This window comes from Passer montanus, unplaced genomic scaffold (assembly GCF_014805655.1).
Source record: "Passer montanus isolate IOZ18808 unplaced genomic scaffold, ASM1480565v1 scaffold45, whole genome shotgun sequence".
Classification (NCBI taxonomy): domain Eukaryota; kingdom Metazoa; phylum Chordata; class Aves; order Passeriformes; family Passeridae; genus Passer; species Passer montanus.
Window position 1 is genome coordinate 5,927,943 of NW_024369373.1, and position 17,629 is coordinate 5,945,571.

A 17,629-nucleotide genomic window follows, 5' to 3' on the forward strand; every position below is an offset into this window, starting at 1 on the left:
GTTGTTGCTCCTGTATCTTCATGCAGACATGGCCACAGGACATCCCACCTGCTCAGAAAAGGGTGAAGACTACTTAAGTCAGCAGTCAGCCTTGCTTTGAGTTTACTGCTCCTGTACTGCCAGCTGTGGTCTTACACCACTGTGGTGGCCTCCAGCAACAGGCCTGGAATGGGAGAAGGAGCAGATTTTAATCCAAAACTACCCTCTCCCCACCCAGGAGACAGGAGCAATGAAACATGCACACTCCCCAGCTTACTGCAAGCCCATGGCCTGCACTGGCTGGCTTGCATGAGCTGCAAGAACACCTGTCTCTGTGACAAAACAAGTTTCAGGCAAGCAGGTACAGACCAACAGACCAGGGCCGAGCCTCCAGCAGTGTGTTCTGCACTCTGGCTGTCTCCTGAAGCATTGGTACAGCCCTGCTGCACCTCGTGGTGGGCTGGACACCTCAGAAGTGAGTCTGGCACTGTCCTGCTTGCAGTGAATGTGGGGCAGGTGCACAGTATTGAAAATGTGCAGGGAGGTGTTGCACCAAGGCCACACTCACTGCCTTTCTTGCAGTGTTTACCACAGGACTTGGCTGGCTGCTGCCTCAAAGCATCTGAACTGTTCTCCAGCGACAGAAGCCATGTTAAAACCCAGGAGATCCCAGGACATAACAAAAAGGACACAAGGCCATGCTCTTTGGTGACTTCCCTATTACCTGTGGACACCAAGCCAGGAAAAGGTAACTTGCCTCATTCCTGCTTCCAGTCCCTGTCCCCTGTTCTGAGGCGGGAGCTCAGAGCTGTGTGGACACCCACCCAAGGAGAGTGGCTGTTTAGCTTGTAAATTCTTTGGAAAAAGGGCAGAATCTAGGTCTGTCTGCACAGCATTTAGCATAATAAACTCCTGCTCCTTGTTACGACGCCAAGTCCTTCCCAATGCCTTTATAGCCTCACTGTCTTCCTTCCCAACTCCACAGAGTTGTGCAGCTGGAAAAACCTCATATTTCCCATGGCGGCTCCTTTATTTCTGTCTCAGGAACACAGTTAAGCCCCAGAAAATGTCTTGGGCATTTTCTAACAAAACTTGCCCGACCAGTGTATGAAACATTTAACTGACCCATTTCCTTTTTTTTTTTTTTTAATAAAATCAGTCAGCTTGGGGCAATGGACAGTTGTAATTCTCACCCTGATGGGTCAGAGATGCCACTGTGCTGCTCCCATGAGAGAACAGCTGGAAAGGTAACAGTTGTGTGACAACCTCCCCCAAAGAGCATTAAAAGCAGTTGAGAGTGTTACAATGGACCCGGGAGAAGACTGAATTCCCCTTTTTGCAGTTAAAAAAACGACCTGCCCACACATTATGCAGTGTGATGGAGTTGCATGAGCAAAGTTTGTCTGTGCTTAGCTCAGAGCTGGACATCTGGGTAGGAACCTGCCCACCACACACCACTGTTCTGTTGACAGTGGGCACACTACACCGTCACTCATAATAGACAAAGGAAAAATCCCAAAATCCTGTTCTGTTTGGATGCTTGTTCAGGCGTGCCAAGCTTCGATGGTTGATGTATTTCACAAACTTCATTGTTTCTTTGTCTCTATAAACTAAGGCCAAGCAGTTGTCCTCTGGATTCACTGTCAACAGCTACAGGACATAAAGATAAGGAAGGAAATCAGTTTCACAAAAATAGCTTTGATAAAGTTCTTAAAAAAACCCCAAAGTTTCAAAATTTAGTTAGAACAAAGGGGTGGTGTTAGAAAATGAACTGTGACACTATTTTAATTTTAATACCCTTTACCTGAAGCATTGTTATACATTAAGGGCTTCTGGACTTCTTACTAGTATGACTGCTCAGCACTGTCCTAGTACTGATGCTGAATGGGTGAACAGTGAACAGCACTTCCCTGGACAAGTGTTATCCCTGCTACAGCCTTGTGTCCCTTCAAGGCAGGCTTCCCCAACAGCCCCGGGTGCAGGTGCTGTGAGGCACTCTCAGAGCCCAGGTCTCATACTTTAGTGAACAGCAGCCTCTTGAAGCTGAGGCCAGAGCTTTGCCCAGGAGCAGTGACTGGGGCAAGGAGGCTCCAGTGTGCTACTGAGCGCCCTCAGCATGACATTGGCGTTATGACAAAGGGTAATTATGTCTCTCCACCTAAACAGTTTTATCTGATTTGCAGCTAGCAACTGAGGTCCTTACCTCTTCATCTTCACCTTTTGCAATGTAGGAAGTAAAGCCACCATATTCAGGATCCCAGTCTTAAAATAGAAAAGAAAGATTCTTAGAAACCTCAGTGCTGTCCAGGTTCCAAGCAGCCTTCTAGGAGATGCCATTTTTTCACCCCACTCTCCAAGGTTACCGGATACAGGGTAAGTATTTACCTCCTGCCAGTCTATTTGTTTTCTTCTGTTCAGAAACAACTTGAAGCAAATGTACTGGATTTGCCTTTTATGGTAGATTGGCTGTTTAAAGTTGTTTGGTGCACTGCTCCTCACTTGTAAAACAGTTCTGCCCTAGCAGATATGCCAAAGGATTTCAGTCAGCTGTACATTCTGGCCTCATCTGGCCTAAAATGCTTGTGTTTACTTTTTTTTTTACCAAACCACTATCTAACTAGCAATCAAAATGCCTACGTATGCCTAAAGTAACTTTTGAAAACACTGGGCTTTGTAAATTGGAAGTGTATTGATAATTCTGATGCGAAAAAGGGTAGAACACCCCTGGGTATTGTGGCCACCTGACCCTCCAGCGTGCCCAGAGCCATTGCTTAGCAGAGGAAAGGTCTGCGAGGAGGCTCAGCCTTTCCCTCTGTCCAAGCGCCACCTCCTGGCGCAAGCGGGAAAGGCCAGAGATGATTCCAAGGCCACAATCCCAAACCTTTGCATGAGGACTACTGAAAACAGGGTTTTATGCCGAACTGAGGACTAGGACAAAGTCTACAGACACCTTCTATGTAGGAGAAAGCAGGGAAATTTTGGCTGCTTTAGCACTGCTGAGAACTCAGAAGTCATTCCTTTATGCAAACCTTGTAAAAGGAGAGTCTGACGTCTCTATCGCATCCACTTACCTTCACAGCCACAGAAGAAGAGCAGGTCAAGAGCAAATTCTGTGGCTTGAGAGTCGTGGACAAGAGTGTAGTGCCCGTGGGTCCAGCGTCGCAGCTCTCCTGCACACACAGGGGTGCCTGAGCCTAGGAGAGGGCACAAACACCCAGGGAGAGCCATGAAGCCACATCAGCTGAGCTCAAAGCTCAATGATCTCACACCACTGTGAAACTGTCTGCTGACCCCAGTGGAAAAAGGGTAAAACCACATATCACATGTCAGTATCTTTCCTAGAGGTGACTCTAATTTAGGTACTTTGAACAATGTGTAGGAGTAGGACCAAGATTTGTTCCATACATCCTTAGCTCCTGGTAACTATTCTGGTGGGATTTTTTCAGTAGGACTTGTTTTTTTATTACCTTTTATTCCAGTGTCCACTAACTTCTCTGACTTAGTGCAAGATGAGCATTTTCCAAAATTCTACCCTTAAACTTCAGAGCCGCTGGTTTTAAATAAACATCACCAATCAAAATCCAAAATTAATTTAATCTTTCATAGTTGTCACTGCTGACAACTAAATTCAGCTAAGGTTGTTTAGGCTGACAGTGTCTTCTGAAAGGCTGAATCCTGGTTTTAGGTATCAATTTTCTAATTCTAAAATTGTTTTACTTCTGACCTGCTGACCTTTCTCTTTTTGATTTATTATCTCATACAAGAATATGCTTTATATGAAGCAGGGGTCTGTGGATGTAGAAACCACATAACTATTGACAAAAGATTAACAGTCCCCCTAAAAGTCCCACCCTCAGGATTTAGGTCTGTTCAAAATTGTAACTTTGAAATGAGTCATTGATTTACTCCAAATTCTTTTGCAATTGTCACTGATTTCAGATAATCAGTCTAAAATGCTTCAAGTGCCACATTTGTGCTGGTGCCTTGTGCTGGCTGCAGTACAAGGTGAAACCCTAGTTCCATGAAAATCACTGGGAATTCTGTTTGAATCCTTTGACGCTGCTGCTGCTCTACTCACTGCTCTGCGCCTCGCCGTCCTGTGCTTCAGGGGTGTTCTCAGGCTGGTGTGGCAGATGGGAATTGCCAGTAGCTGCTTGTTCAGTCTCTTCCTGCTCAGGTTTGGGACTGCTGGTGTCTGCTGCTTGTCCCTCCCCAGCATCTTCATCCTCATCAGAGGGAGCCAGGAAGTGCAGCTTTAGGCCAGTGAAGTTGGAAAGCAGTAAAAATAAGGCCTCAGAGCGCAGCAGCTGCAGGAATTTCTTCAGGGTGTCTGGGAGGCTGTCTTCCTCTGCTGCCTCATAGAGTCTGAAAGACAGCACATGTAATTGCTTGTGGGAGAGCCAACAAGGACCATATCTAGATGGATAGCATTGACCAGTGCAGCCTCATGGCAGTTGCTGCTCAGCCTGATCACCAGGTGCAGCGTGCTGTCATTCCCCACCTTTTATTGGCTGGCCCCCGACTACTCCACTGGATCTCTTTGTTCTCCAATGCTTCACATAGTAGTTGGTACTTCTCTTTCTAGGAGAAAGAGATGCAGAAATGTTAACATTTAGCTCTCAAGAAAACAAGGTTGAAGACAAGCGTTTAATTTTTGCTGAGTCCCGATGCAGCAGTGTACAGGCAGTCAGAGGGGATCATTCCACAGAACCAGAGTGGCTGAGGTTGGAAAGGGCCTCTGGAGGTCACCTGGTCCATTTTCCTTTAGGTGTGAAACTTAAGATGTTTTGTTTTGCTGGATGTGCAAGCAAGCCCCTTCCCAGCCTTCGTGCCATGTGGTACCTGCCAGCCCTCTGCCAGTTCTGGCAGATTGCATCAAACTGAACCACTGGGCTCACCTTAAGAAAGTCTTTCAGGAGAATTTCTGATCGCTCCTCAAATTCCTCCTGGATTTGAGCTTGGGAGTCCAGGTCCAAATAAACTTGATTGATCCATTCATACAGTATTTCATGCTGGAAGGGAAATGGATTAGAACACTGAATTTTCAGAAGCAAAGATTCCCCAATTCCCCCTACTGAGCTGGCCACAGAGCTGGATTCCTACACACAAACACACTCTATTGCCTTATTTCATTGCACCACAGGTATTCACCACATTCTCTGAACTACTGTAGGTATGTAAAACATACAAAGATACACAAGAAAGAAACTGGATACAAGTTTATCAACAGGAAATGAAAAGGAAAATGGGATAAAGATTAAAGCATCCCCCGTGCATTGATGCATTCCCTAACAGGTATTACAAGAACAGGGCAGACACAGAAATGCAGACACAGGCTTGTTACTCACATCATAGGGGATGTGTGGGCTCCTGGCCAGGGGGGTTTCAATGTGCCGTGCAGGTCTGGGCAGGGGCGGGCCGTGGAACCAACCGCTCACTGACAGGCGGCACTTGCGCGACAGAACCTCCGACACCTGCAACAACGGGGCAGCACGTCAGCACAGGCACCAGCTCCATGGGGCCAGCCAAACTCCTCACAGGAGATGGACTCAGAGAGCCCACTGCATACACAGAAATGTCAGGACAGATTATCAGAGAGGCTTATTGTCCTGAAATACAGGTTTCCAGGATTCCAGTCTAAGCTTTTACTCCAAGCTCACAGAGAATCCATTCTCTCTCTCTTCCTCTGAGAGCTTTGAGTCATGGATTTTTAAGACAAAATTAAATCACTACCAGAAAACAATCAGGGCAGTGACCAAGTAGATGCTGCTCTTAATTAACAACTGTAAGAGATAAATGACACAAAAATAGCTCCCTGTGGCCTAGGTCAAGACATGGCCAAGGAGGATCACTGATGATCCTCCTTTCCAGCCTTCTGCTCTCTGGCCCTGTTTGATACAGTCCCTGGTACACAGGAGTGTCAGATTTCAGTTAGGTGTTGTGTCATGCAGATCCCCAAATTATTCATTCCGTTCCCAGGCCTTTTCCTGACAAGTGTTACAGAGTATTCTTAACTGTATCAGCATTTCTGCTGCAGGCACTGCACCATGTCTGTGTCACTGAGGGGGTACAGCCAGATCTGCACAGTGCCCTTGCATTGTTGGCAAGGTGATGGATGGCCTGAGGAGCTCTTCTGGAACAAGGTCATGACCACCATATAAAAAATGTGAGCTAGTTTAAAACAAGCCAACAAAAAGAAACAAGTGAGAGCTGAATTCACAGCAGTAGCTTGCTAGGATAGAAACACAAAATAGAAATGGAAATTTTTCTTTCCCAGGATGATGCAGCTACACTGATGGTTTAAATTTGGCTTTGTTGGTTCTTGTCCTCCTTCATGTCATTGAAGCCCTCTCTTTAGCACACAGCACTTAGCACAAGTATCCACTACACCCAAAATTCTTCTCCCTCCCCATCAGGACACTAATAACACACAGAATGAATAACCACAACAATGAGGATTAAAAAATTAACAAGACACAACTCCTTGCCTGGTGGAAAGAGACTGGAGACACTTCAAAGAAAACCAGCGTGTTCCATGAAGGCACTAATGACTTGGTGATTTGCTGTGGCTGAAAGTGTTCTGAGGAAGAAAACATGCTCTGGTTAAGATATGAACTGGGATTTCTCTCTGACAACAAGATTCTGTGACTGGTAGGACACCTGGGTATAAGGCATGGAGCTCAGAGCAAGGGTGAGGAATCAGTGCACCTCTGCATGGAGACAGAAGAGAGAGTTGGGGCTGTTCAGCTTGAGAAGGGAAGGTTCTGGGGCAACCTAAAGCCTCTTCCAGTGCCAAAAGGAGCTACCAAGAGTGCTGTAGAAGGAACTGGGACATGGGCATGAAGACAAGGGCATGGAATAACAGAACAAGGGGGAATGGCTTCAAACAAAGGGTGTGTTTAGATTAGATATTAGAAAGGAATCCTTTACTTTGAGCAGCAAGGCACTGGCACAGGTTGCCTAGAGAAACTACAGATGCCCCGTCCTAGAAATGCTCAATGGGGCTTGCAGCACCCTGGTCTAGCAGATCATGTCCCTACCCATAGCAGGCAGGCTGAACCAGATGAGCTTTAAGATCCCTTCCAACCCAAACCATTCTGTGGTTCTGCTGCTGGAAAGGGAAGTTATTGTCATCAGTCTGGAGTTCCAAGCACATTTATTGGCATTGCTTCCATCTTGCCTCTGCTCCTGACCCTTCCAAAAGTTTGTCTGCTGCTGCCTGTTAGCACAGTCTGCAAAGCCTGCTACAGCCCATCCCTAAGGGCACACTTTACTTATACATCAGCTTCTCTGAACAAAGGAGTAACTCTTTATCTCTCTTCTACTGTTTGAGGTGAGAATTGCTGCAAGGGCCACATTAACTTCATCTTTTACATCCACTGAGGCTGGGCCTGGAGCTTTTACCGTCTGTGCTGTAGAGATCCAACGTTCCCCCATCACTTTTCTCCCAGGGTGGGACGAGGTACAGGATGAAAGCGATTCTCCGACCTTCCAGTTCATCGTCGTGGCACAGCAGCACATCTGCAATTACACACGTTTTGCTGCTGTAGCATCTTTCCAGTACATGCATGATTCATTCCAACAACTGCTTCCCAGCTTTGTCCCCGCAAGGATATGACAAGAAAAAACATGTTCTTTCCAACAACTGCATTTTCACTCATCAGCATCACCAGCCTGAGATCTGCAAATTCACTTCTGTGGAACTGCACTGCAATTGACAGATCAGGCCATTCCAAAGGTACAGGCAGTTATACACCAGCAACAGTTTTATCTTCATTTGTGGTTCACTTTCAGACACTGTTTTGCTGCTAACAACCTCTAGGACCCTCTGAAACTAGAATAAAATTAGGTATTCTATAGACATTTTGTTCCCTACACATGCACAGAAGCTTTAGGGAAAGGATCACTTATGGACTGACCAGTATACTCATATTTAGCACAGGATATGTCAATAGTTGGCTCCAGCGCTATCTGGGTCACAGAAGAAAGCCACACTTGGAATTCTTCACACAGAGCACGCCTGAGAAGATAAGCACACAAGTAAGTGTGTTATAAAACATATCATCATAAACGAAACTAATTTATTGCCTTTCTGCCAACTGTTTAAACAGTTACAGGTGCTGTGAGTGACTGTATTTCTGTAGAACCACACAGAAGCTGGCTAAGAAAACAGCCCAGTGCTCACAGCACTGCTGGCAATAACCAGCAGCAAGCATGCAACCAGTGGGAAGGTGCACCGGGAAGCGTTTCAGAGGTGGCAGATGCAGGAGAGCTGACTGTGGATGAAAGCTGAACAGACTTCAGTGCCCATGACAAGCACAGAGCAGATTCAGTGCTCCAGAGCCGGTTTTTGGCCCGATTTTGGGCCAAAATCCCTGCAATCGCCTTCCCGGCAGAGCCACCACGGCTCTTCCCCACACCGTGAGCGGGCAGAGCCCCGAGCTTTACCTCAGGGCAGCGACGTGGGGCTCCGGGCTTGCCCCCAGCTCCTCGGACTGCGGCGGCCCATGGAAGAGAAGAAGGGACGGGTTAGGGCGGCTCGGCTCGGCGCAGCTCGGCCCGGCCCGGCTCAGCTCGGCCCGGGGCCCACCTGCTGCAGCGACAGGAGGTCATTGCGCCGCCCGCGGAAGCCGAGACCCTGCAGTTCATCCCGCAGCGCCTCCGCGAAGCCGCGCTCAGCTCTGCGCGCGCCCCGCGCCTCCCGCGCTTCGCCGCCGCCGGCGCTGCCGCTCCGCGACGCTTGGTGGCCATGGCACCGTCCCGGCCGGACTACAACTCCCTGCGGTCCCCGCGCTTCGCCCGCGGTGGCCAATCGAATCGCGCGGGGACGGGAGGGGAAGCCGTTGGCCAATGAGCGAGGGGAGGCGGGGCGGGGCGCCGCGGGTCCCGGCAGGCGGCGCGCGGCGCTGAGGGCTGGGCGGGTGTTAATGGCGGACGGCGCTCCCGCCGCCCAGCAGTGACCGAGCGCTCCCGCCGCCTGCTCCCGCCGCTCACCGCCATGTCCGTGGTGCCGCCCAACCGCTCGCAGACCGGCTGGCCCCGCGGGGTGAACCAGTTCGGGAACAAGTACATCCAGCAGACGAAGCCGCTCACGCTGGAAAGGACCATCAACCTGTGAGCGCCGCCTCGGGCCTGCCCGGCTCTGCCCCTTCCCCTCCCGTCCCGCCCCGCTGGCCAGCTCGTCCCCGCTCCCACCGCAGGCTCGGCGGGGTTTTCCCTCAGTGCCCGCCGTGCGAGGTCCGGGGGCTCCCGGCCCTTCGGAGGGCTGGGGGCACAGCGGCAGAGCCCGAGTGCCGATGGGGGCCCGGCCCCTCAGGGGCTGCTGAGCCGCGCTGAGGGTACCGAGGGCACGGAGGGTGCCGAGGGCTTGCCGGCCTTGCTGGGAGTGTGGAGTGTAAAGGTTTTAGTGCTTAGAAAGAGCGTCTGGCTCGGGAGGTGTGAACCACAAGTGACGCAGGAAAGGTTTAGGTGTGGTGAGCATCACAGACATCTTCGTGCTCTCACAGGCATCCAGAAAGGCGGCAGAGGGATTTTTCTTGGTCTCGCTGGGATTTGGGCTGACCCTGGGCAGTCGGTAAAATGTGGCTGGATGTGCCTGGTGTTTGTGGATTGTCTGGTGCAGGTATTGGAGTTAAAGTTCAGTGTTTCCTACCACAGAAAATTGTCATAGATACAAATTACTTGCTAATAAGTATTCATGTATTTTTTATGAGCAGTTATATATTTTTGCTTCTTCCAGTAAATCTGGTGGATTTGGGATGTGTTCTTTGTTATGTGCTCTGTCAAGCTGCAAAAAGCAGCAAACGTTAGCTGCAACAGTCAATATTCAATTTTAGCTATTAATCATTTTTGGTGTAGCTGAGTTTATTCACAGAGTCATGTGAAAATTCAAATATGAACTTCAGAAATTGGAGTATTTCTGTCGGGTTTCTGAAGCAAAGACTCATCATGAAGCTGTGCTACCAGCAGCATTTTGTTTAAGTCAAGGCTGAGGGTTTTGATGTACAGACTAATGCACCCACATTAGTATAGTATGGGTTAGCATTATAGGTTATTATTAAAGCCATTTGTGTATCTAAAAATGGAAATGAATGGAAAAAGAAACATGGATGGTTTTAAACTATAAGTGAAAGTAGGAGAGCTTGTTAGTAAATGAACCTGTGGTTTGGAAGCTGGTTGTTTTGGCTCACTTGTCTGCATGAGAAAAGGCTCTGACAATGGTAACTGGCTTGTTATTTTAACCACTGCAAAACATGAGGAAAATTGGAGGAGGAGGGGGCCTGGGATTTGTATGCTACTAAAGTTTGACATGTTTGGGGAAAGAATCCATGCCAAGAAGCATGCTTTCAAGGAAAACACCAGTCATTCATTCTGTTGTTTGCCACAAGTCAGTAAAGCCATGGTGATAACTCATCCCTGCTGTACCTAGAAGCATTTTCTTCTCCCTTTTGTCTTACCTGGGTGATTCTGTGTTTCCTCCAGGTCTCCTGCCATCAGATCTCTCTGTTACATGGGTTTAATTGTACAATAACACTCCCCTGTTGCCCTCTGTTGGACTGCCCCATTTCTTGCCTAACCTTTCCTTTCTTTCTGTTTGCAGTCCCTCTTACCCTGGAGAAATCCCTGAGTTTTCACTGCACTGTCAGGAGGTGCAGGGGCCCCGTGCCAGCCCAGCAGAGGGATCTGCTCACACTCTTGATCCTACCCCAGGCTCCCAACCCTGTGCTCATAAACTCAGCATTTCTCCTCTTCTGTGATCCACGTCTGATTTCTGACTTCAAAACAAAACCACTTCTAACAGTTTAGTTCTCAGGCTCTCATAACATCTGCAGAAGAAAACCTGCAGTCCTGTGCAGCTTCCTCCCCTCCCAGCAGAGCTTTTTCTCCAGTCTCTTTTCCAGCTGCTTTCAGAGCATTTCCCTGCAGCGTGGAGATCAAAGAGGGTGGCTGATGAATGACAGTTGGTTCTGTGCTTCTTTTCCTTGTTTTGAGCCTGCACCAGGCTAGAGTGCAGCTCAACAGGACTGTCTGTGCTTGTGTGTTCCATAGTGCAGGTCCCAGGGGACAGGGGACCTGTCATAAGCCACCAAAAATATTTTAGCCCTGCACTATGACTTACCCATCAACCAGTGAAGGGTCTGCCTCAGGCTAGATGCTGTGTCACGGGATTTAAAGTTAGATTTCTTGTTATGCAGTAACATTTTTTCTCCTCCCTACAGGTATCCTCTGACAAATTACACGTTTGGCACGAAGGAGCCCCTGTATGAGAAGGACAGCTCCGTGGCAGCTCGGTTTCAGCGCATGAGAGAAGAGTTTGACAAGATTGGCATGAGGCGGACAGTGGAGGGAGTTCTGATTGTGCATGAGCACAGGCTGCCCCACGTGCTGTTACTGCAGCTGGGTACAACCTTTTTCAAGCTGTAAGTGTCTGTTTCCTGAGTGTAACTTCAGTTTCTTGTCACAGACCACTAAACGTGTGGGCTGGAGGTTAAACTGTGGCCAACTGCTCAATGTTTTGAGTGGGATTTATTGCTTAGTCTGGAAAGTATTTTTTGAATGGTGGTGTTTTAATCTATAGTGTGTTTGACTCTGCTTGTGAGGGGGATGATTTAGTTTAGAACTGACTGGGAATCTTAGTTCCAGTGCATCACTACAGTAAAATCTTGTTTAAAACTCATTATCAGCAGTCGGTGTGTTGTACTTGCATTGTGAAAGCTGTTGTGCTTCAATAGCTTATGCTGTGCCCGTAAAAATGGGCAGGTGGAGGCCAAGGACTAACCCCTTGTAAATGCAGAATGATACCTGTTTACAAACTAATGGCTCAGCTGGGATAGCAAGAAAGGTGGGCATCTAAATTTGAGAAAACTGCTTCAGTTCATCTCCATAGTTATTACAGCCAGAGTGAAGTTTTAGTGATTGAATATGGTTGTAGTGATGGTGATTTTCTGTTTTAAACTAGATGGCCTCGACTTGTTTCAAGTTACCATGTTTGTGTTCTTGTTCTTCTAACATTTTATATTTTTCTCAATTTTGTGTGTGTGTTAAGTCTAATTTTACATCTAGATTAGTTTTTGACATCTTGATTTGAAGGGCTGTTGTGGATAAACTAGGCAAGACTGTAAATGATTTGCAAAATGCTGTAATAATGAAAATGAATAATCTTGCATCATTTTCCCACATGAGTTTTATTTTCTGCTTTTTGTGTGCTTCAGTGAGTGCTGATTTTGTGATAAGAACAAATACAGGCAGTATTTACAGCCCTTCAGCTTCTGGTTATTATTGTTAAAACTTTACCCTCTAAGGGTCCAAGTTATTATCATGTGTATTGTTGTGGTTTGTCCTGTTGAACTGAGAGTGTTTTATGCAGTGGTTATTTTTAAGGGACATAAATAGCCATTTTAGTTTCAGTTTTTGTGAAATCTGTACTGCTGTCTTCAAATTCAGCAAAGCTATTCTGGAACTTCTGACTTAAGAGCCATAAGTGAATTTTTAACTCCCTGCCTGGAAGCACACTGGAACTTGCCTGTGAAGATTGGTAAATGCAATAAAATAACTTTGGCTTTCATCACTGATTATTTTAACAGACCTGGTGGTGAACTCAATCCAGGAGAAGATGAGGTAGAAGGGCTCAAACGCTTAATGACAGAGGTCTGTTTGCTTTCATTGTGTTGTTGTAGCAGAATGTTGCATTATTTTAGAATTAGCAGAATAAGCTAAAGCATTAGAGTAGTTTTCTTACCACTGTTGTTATTTTGTTGCTTTTGTGATGTTCTCAGGTAGTTAACAAATAAAGCAGTCAAGTTTTCATTTATCTGCATCATGAGTGTGGCTGACTCCTACCTGCTGCTCAAGTCCTGTGTTCATTTGCAGCTTTGCTTTCTGACTGGCTTCAGGCAAGTGAGTGTAGAGATGAGCAATAAAATATGTTGTGGAGGACAACTGATGGGGACTTGCCTTTGAGATAGCTACTTGGAGAAAAGGGTGCATTGGCAGGACTAAATTAGTTCTGCTAGATAATGTAACAATATATTTCATTCTTCCCATTGGTCTGATAGGACTCAGTCCAGCTGAGTACAGCATAGATTTTGAAAAGCTTTTTAGAGTGCCCTTGTCCTACCAGGTGAGGCTTTTACTAAAAAATCTCACTTAATACAAAACTACTCTACAATTCTATTGAAAGCTGTCTCAGAGCAGTTATGAACTACATCAGACACATATTACAGCAAGTCTTTGTGCTTCCAGTATGTGTTGACTAAAACAATTTCCTTGAGGTAGTTTGAGGTCTGATTAGTACTGGATTTTTGATAGATACTGGGTCGTCAGGATGGTGTTCAGCAAGACTGGGTGATTGATGACTGCATTGGCAACTGGTGGAGACCAAACTTTGAACCTCCACAGGTGAGTACTCCTGTGGGCTTCCATCTCCTTTGTTCTGTCTGTACTTCTAAAAACCTTCAACCTTCCAGATGGGCTTCTTGAGTACCTGCTGCGTGAGCAATTAGTTTTTCTGGGTTTTGTTTATTTCATCTCCTTTCTATGACTGAAGGGGAACTACAGCCTTTTTTAAAATGGAAACTCCTGTCTCCCTTCTCACACCTGTCCTGATGGATGAGAAACCACTGGATGTAGTAGCTTCCAGTTCTATGCTGAGACATATGTACCATTTAAATTTCTTCTGCAGCCACAATGGAGACTCTTGCACTGCTGCTTATGGAACAGATGCCCCAGTCTCACTACCCTGTTTCTAAGGGCTTTAATATTGAAAATCCTTTCTTAGTTTGTTTATATACATTTCTGTTTTATTGGGTTGTTTTAACTGCTTGTGATATTGGTGCCACTTCAAAGCCTGTCAATAGTTGTGACAGCAACAGCATTTCTTTAAGTACTTTCTTATGAAAATGGTTTTCTTTATTTTGTGCCATTAAAGAACAATATATGACACACTGAAAGACTTGATAATTTATAAAGTAGCACTTAAGGTTACACAATATTTTCAAAGCTCTGTACAACTGTTTTTTACCATTTTTCTTCTAGTACCCATATATTCCAGCTCATATTACAAAGCCAAAAGAACACAAAAAGCTTTTTTTGGTCCAGCTTCAAGAAAAGGGTAAGTGTTTGTTTGCATCAAAGGGTTGTATTTGTAACAATGTTTGAATGCTTGCATTTCACTGAAGGAAAACAAAGTTGTGATTGTGTATGTTATGGTATGTTATACCAAGATGTATGTGTATGCTTGCAGTTGTTTGTGGTTAATCACTAACAAAGTTAAATGCTGGTATATGTTCTGAAGGTAGTTGATCCTTTGAACACGAGTTCCTCGTAAATTTTCATTCCTGCTCCTGCATCAGTCTGTGTACAGGATGTGAATCCCATATTTAACTAGAAAAGGAATAAACCTGCTTGAGTGCTCCATGTAGTGAACTTGTTTTGAGGTCTGTGGGGGATGATGATACCTTGGCTAAATGTGTGCTGGTTTTTCTGATTGATCAACATGTATTTGTTTTCAGCTTTGTTTGCAGTCCCCAAAAATTACAAGCTGGTTGCTGCACCATTGTTCGAGCTCTATGACAATGCACCAGGATATGGACCTATTATTTCCAGCCTTCCTCAACTTTTGAGCAGGTATGTTGTATTTGTATAATGGTGGGGAACACATCTGCTGTGGGACACCAGAGCAAGGCAAGGTGCTACAGAAGGGAACTCGAAAAGATGACATGTATCCCAAAGATTCTGCTTCAGATGAGCTGGATGGACACTTCTGAGGCACTGATCACAACTGGCTAGCACCAAAGCCCTACCTAGCAGTTGTAGCTAAGGAAGATATGGAAGACAGTGAGGATGAGGCTGTGCACAGACTGAGGAACAGCTTCTTGCAGCTGTTAGGGACAGCTGGAGAGTTAAAGCCAGGATGTAAGTTTGAGGCACTGAGTTAGATATGCATGTTATCACAGCTTTGTGCTGGTTAAATGTGGTGGGTTTTTTACACTCTCTAGTAGAGTTAATGAAGTGTAGCATCTTTATGACACAAATATCTGTAGGCACAGCTGTATTTTTTTCCTTTATGTTGCAATGTATACATGCTTTGACTTTCTCACCTGGAAATGACTTGTAGCTCATCTCTCCAGAGCTCACTAGTCCCACTGGTCTCTTCCTTGAGAAATGTTCAGGCGTGCCAGGAGTCCCACAGCCTGCCAGCTCTTCCTCAGGAAAGTAGTTCTGTCACCTACTTATGATGAAAAAAGTATGTTAGCACTGGTGTTGCCCATCATATTCTTGTTTCCTGCTGAGTATTTTTCTCTCTAGCCCAAATTTTGGCTTCCCCTCCTTTAAGACAGCAGGTACTTCCTCTTGAGTACCAGCAAAACACTGTCTGTTATGCAGGTTGGGTAGTGGTGCAACAGACACATCCAAAGGCTGGGCAGCTGGAAGCTGAGATGGATGCTTGCTTCCACACTTCTTTATGAAACTTAGCTGGGAAAAATTCTCTCTTCAGTATGTCTGTATGTTCCCCTTAGAACATGTAAGGTTGGCCTAGCAGCAGAAATGCTGCAGAAGAGTTGCTGATGGAGGAATGTAACTCTCACTGTGATTTATGTATCTGTGAACCTGTTTTAGGACATGAAATGTTATTAATTAGTTCTTCTGCAGCCATAAGAGACAGTTGTGCAATGCTAGTGTAGGATTGGCTGTTAAAAATTATGTATATACTGCTATACTGTAAAGCTGTCTTATTAAAAAATGTACTTTTGTCCTGTCAGATGGAGGCTTATCCAGAGCAGAAAGAAAACATTTGCTTATTCATTCAAAAATGCCCTTAAACAAAAAAGAATGAAAACTCCTCACTTGGTATAATCCTTTTAATTTTAGGTTCAACTTTATTTACAACTGAATTCCTATGTACCTGAAGACTCCAGTAGAAGAAGCCGTCTCTGTGAGCACAGCTTTGAACTGTAGAGAAACGAATATGTGTGACACAAGGATTTTTTAAGTCATTCTGTTCCTGAAGGCTACTATAAACGTTCTATGGTATGAACAGAGAAGTGAATCTCGACTGTTTAGCTAGAGAGATGGCAATGGGCTACCAGTGTTATTTTCATTGTAATACTCACCAATTTTTTGTTTTGTACAACATTAAACAATATGGTTAAGATTCTGTTTGTCTTGGGTTTGGTTTGGTTTTTGTTGTTGTTTTGTTTAGTTGTGGGTTTTTTTAAGTTTTTTTTTCCTTCTGTTTATTAGTTGTTTTATTTTTCCTTATTGTCTCTTACTTTCAGATGCATATTTTAAACTTTATTACTTTTCTTCAGGAATACAGATGATCTTGGAATGAGGAGGACTAAGCCATTCAGGGCCCATTCAGATGCTGTGATCTTTATCCCTGAGCAGGGAATATCCCTAGGATCAGGGAGAAATGAAATAGCTTAAGTGGCTTCAATCTTGTTTTGAGTCTTAACTTGGAGACCAGAACTGCTTTTTTGAGGGAGAATGAGTACTTAAATGCAAGTGTAGCTGTTATCTTTTTTACCAGAATGGATCTGTTTGTACAGGGCTTGGAAGAGATGCAAGCATGCATCTGTTCCTTCAGTGTCCCCTTAAGACAGTAACAACCCCAAAAATTCTGTTGGATTGGTCTGAGGTACAGTTAAAACAGGGAAAGTGAAGTTAATTTTGTATATTTTTCCTTAGCTATGGAAAGAATTAGGGTCATGCTGAAACACTTAGCCAATGCCAAATGCAAGTGGTTCCATGTTATGGTCTCCTGTGCTGTCTCACCCTGCAAGGGACACTCACAGTCTTGCTTTTTCCCAACATTTCAGTTTCTTGTAGGCAGTAAATATCAATCTTTCTAATTCTGGGTTTTTTACATGCTTGGCTAAACGTAAAGTCCAGTTGGATGTGACACTTCCTAATGCTTTTAGTTTTCCATTTTGCTTAATGAGTCTTTAGAAGATTTGTTTCCAAGTTCTCTGATCAGAAGATGCACTGTTGTTTGTGCACTGTCCTCTTATGAAGGCACGGTTGGAGAGTGCCAGCTGCCAAGAGAACTGAATCTTGCCAGAGTGCTTGGCTGTGCTGCCATCTGCACTGGAAGCAATGTACAGAACGATCCTGACAGCTTGGTGCTTTGGTCAAATTGAAGCTGTGCAGTATGGCAAATGTACTGCAAAATGCTGGGAAAGGTAGTGCAAGGGCTGTTCACTTTGGTCCTATGGATGGAAGGCCCAGACAGATGGTAAGTAGAATGTATGGTTTCTTAGCTGCCAGCAAGGGGAAATAAAGCTATCAGGGGAGTGGAAAACAGAACCCTTTCTACCCGTGGAAGTAAGGAAGGCTGGAAGTCAGGTGCTGCAAGAACAAGGAGCAGAGTGCAGCTTTTGAGCCCTGGCACTTAAGAGCACCTCTCACCTAACTCCGCGGTAGTTGGTGAGACCAGTTCTTGTTCCAGGCTGCCTGTGGAAGGGCGCTGCTCCTGCAGTCTGGGCGCTCTCCTCTGCCACCCTGCCTGTAGGTCTGGGGGCTCCCGAGGGCCCTTCTGCTTCCCCCCGCGCGGCTCGGGCGGTGCGGCCGCTGTCCCGGGCGCGGGGGGTGCGGGGCAGGGCCGGCCCGGTGGAAGCGCCGCCCCGGCCGTGACTCAGCGCGCGGGGTG

General features: G+C 45.9%; 2 protein-coding genes across 2 annotated transcripts; one reads left to right on the top strand and one right to left on the bottom strand.

The window, feature by feature from the left end:
* Positions 1-990: 990 nt before the first annotated feature.
* Positions 991-8,730, bottom strand: OGFOD1 (2-oxoglutarate and iron dependent oxygenase domain containing 1). The gene is given in 13 exon segments (XM_039721214.1): positions 991-1,629; positions 2,183-2,241; positions 3,051-3,173; positions 4,058-4,344; positions 4,481-4,560; positions 4,878-4,991; positions 5,328-5,453; positions 6,468-6,559; positions 7,384-7,500; positions 7,899-7,999; positions 8,428-8,474; positions 8,570-8,649; positions 8,652-8,730. Coding segments are annotated over 13 exon segments (1,467 nt in total). The 3' UTR covers positions 991-1,467.
* A 125-nt stretch (positions 8,731-8,855) lies between these two features.
* On the top strand, positions 8,856-16,135 carry NUDT21 (nudix hydrolase 21). The gene is made up of 7 exons (XM_039721091.1): positions 8,856-9,093; positions 11,199-11,399; positions 12,564-12,627; positions 13,288-13,377; positions 14,014-14,089; positions 14,490-14,604; positions 15,850-16,135. The coding sequence occupies exons 1-7, from the start codon at positions 8,978-8,980 to the stop codon at positions 15,869-15,871; spliced, it is 684 nt and encodes a 227-aa protein (XP_039577025.1). The 5' UTR covers positions 8,856-8,977; the 3' UTR covers positions 15,872-16,135.
* The last annotated feature ends 1,494 nt before the right edge of the window (positions 16,136-17,629 follow it).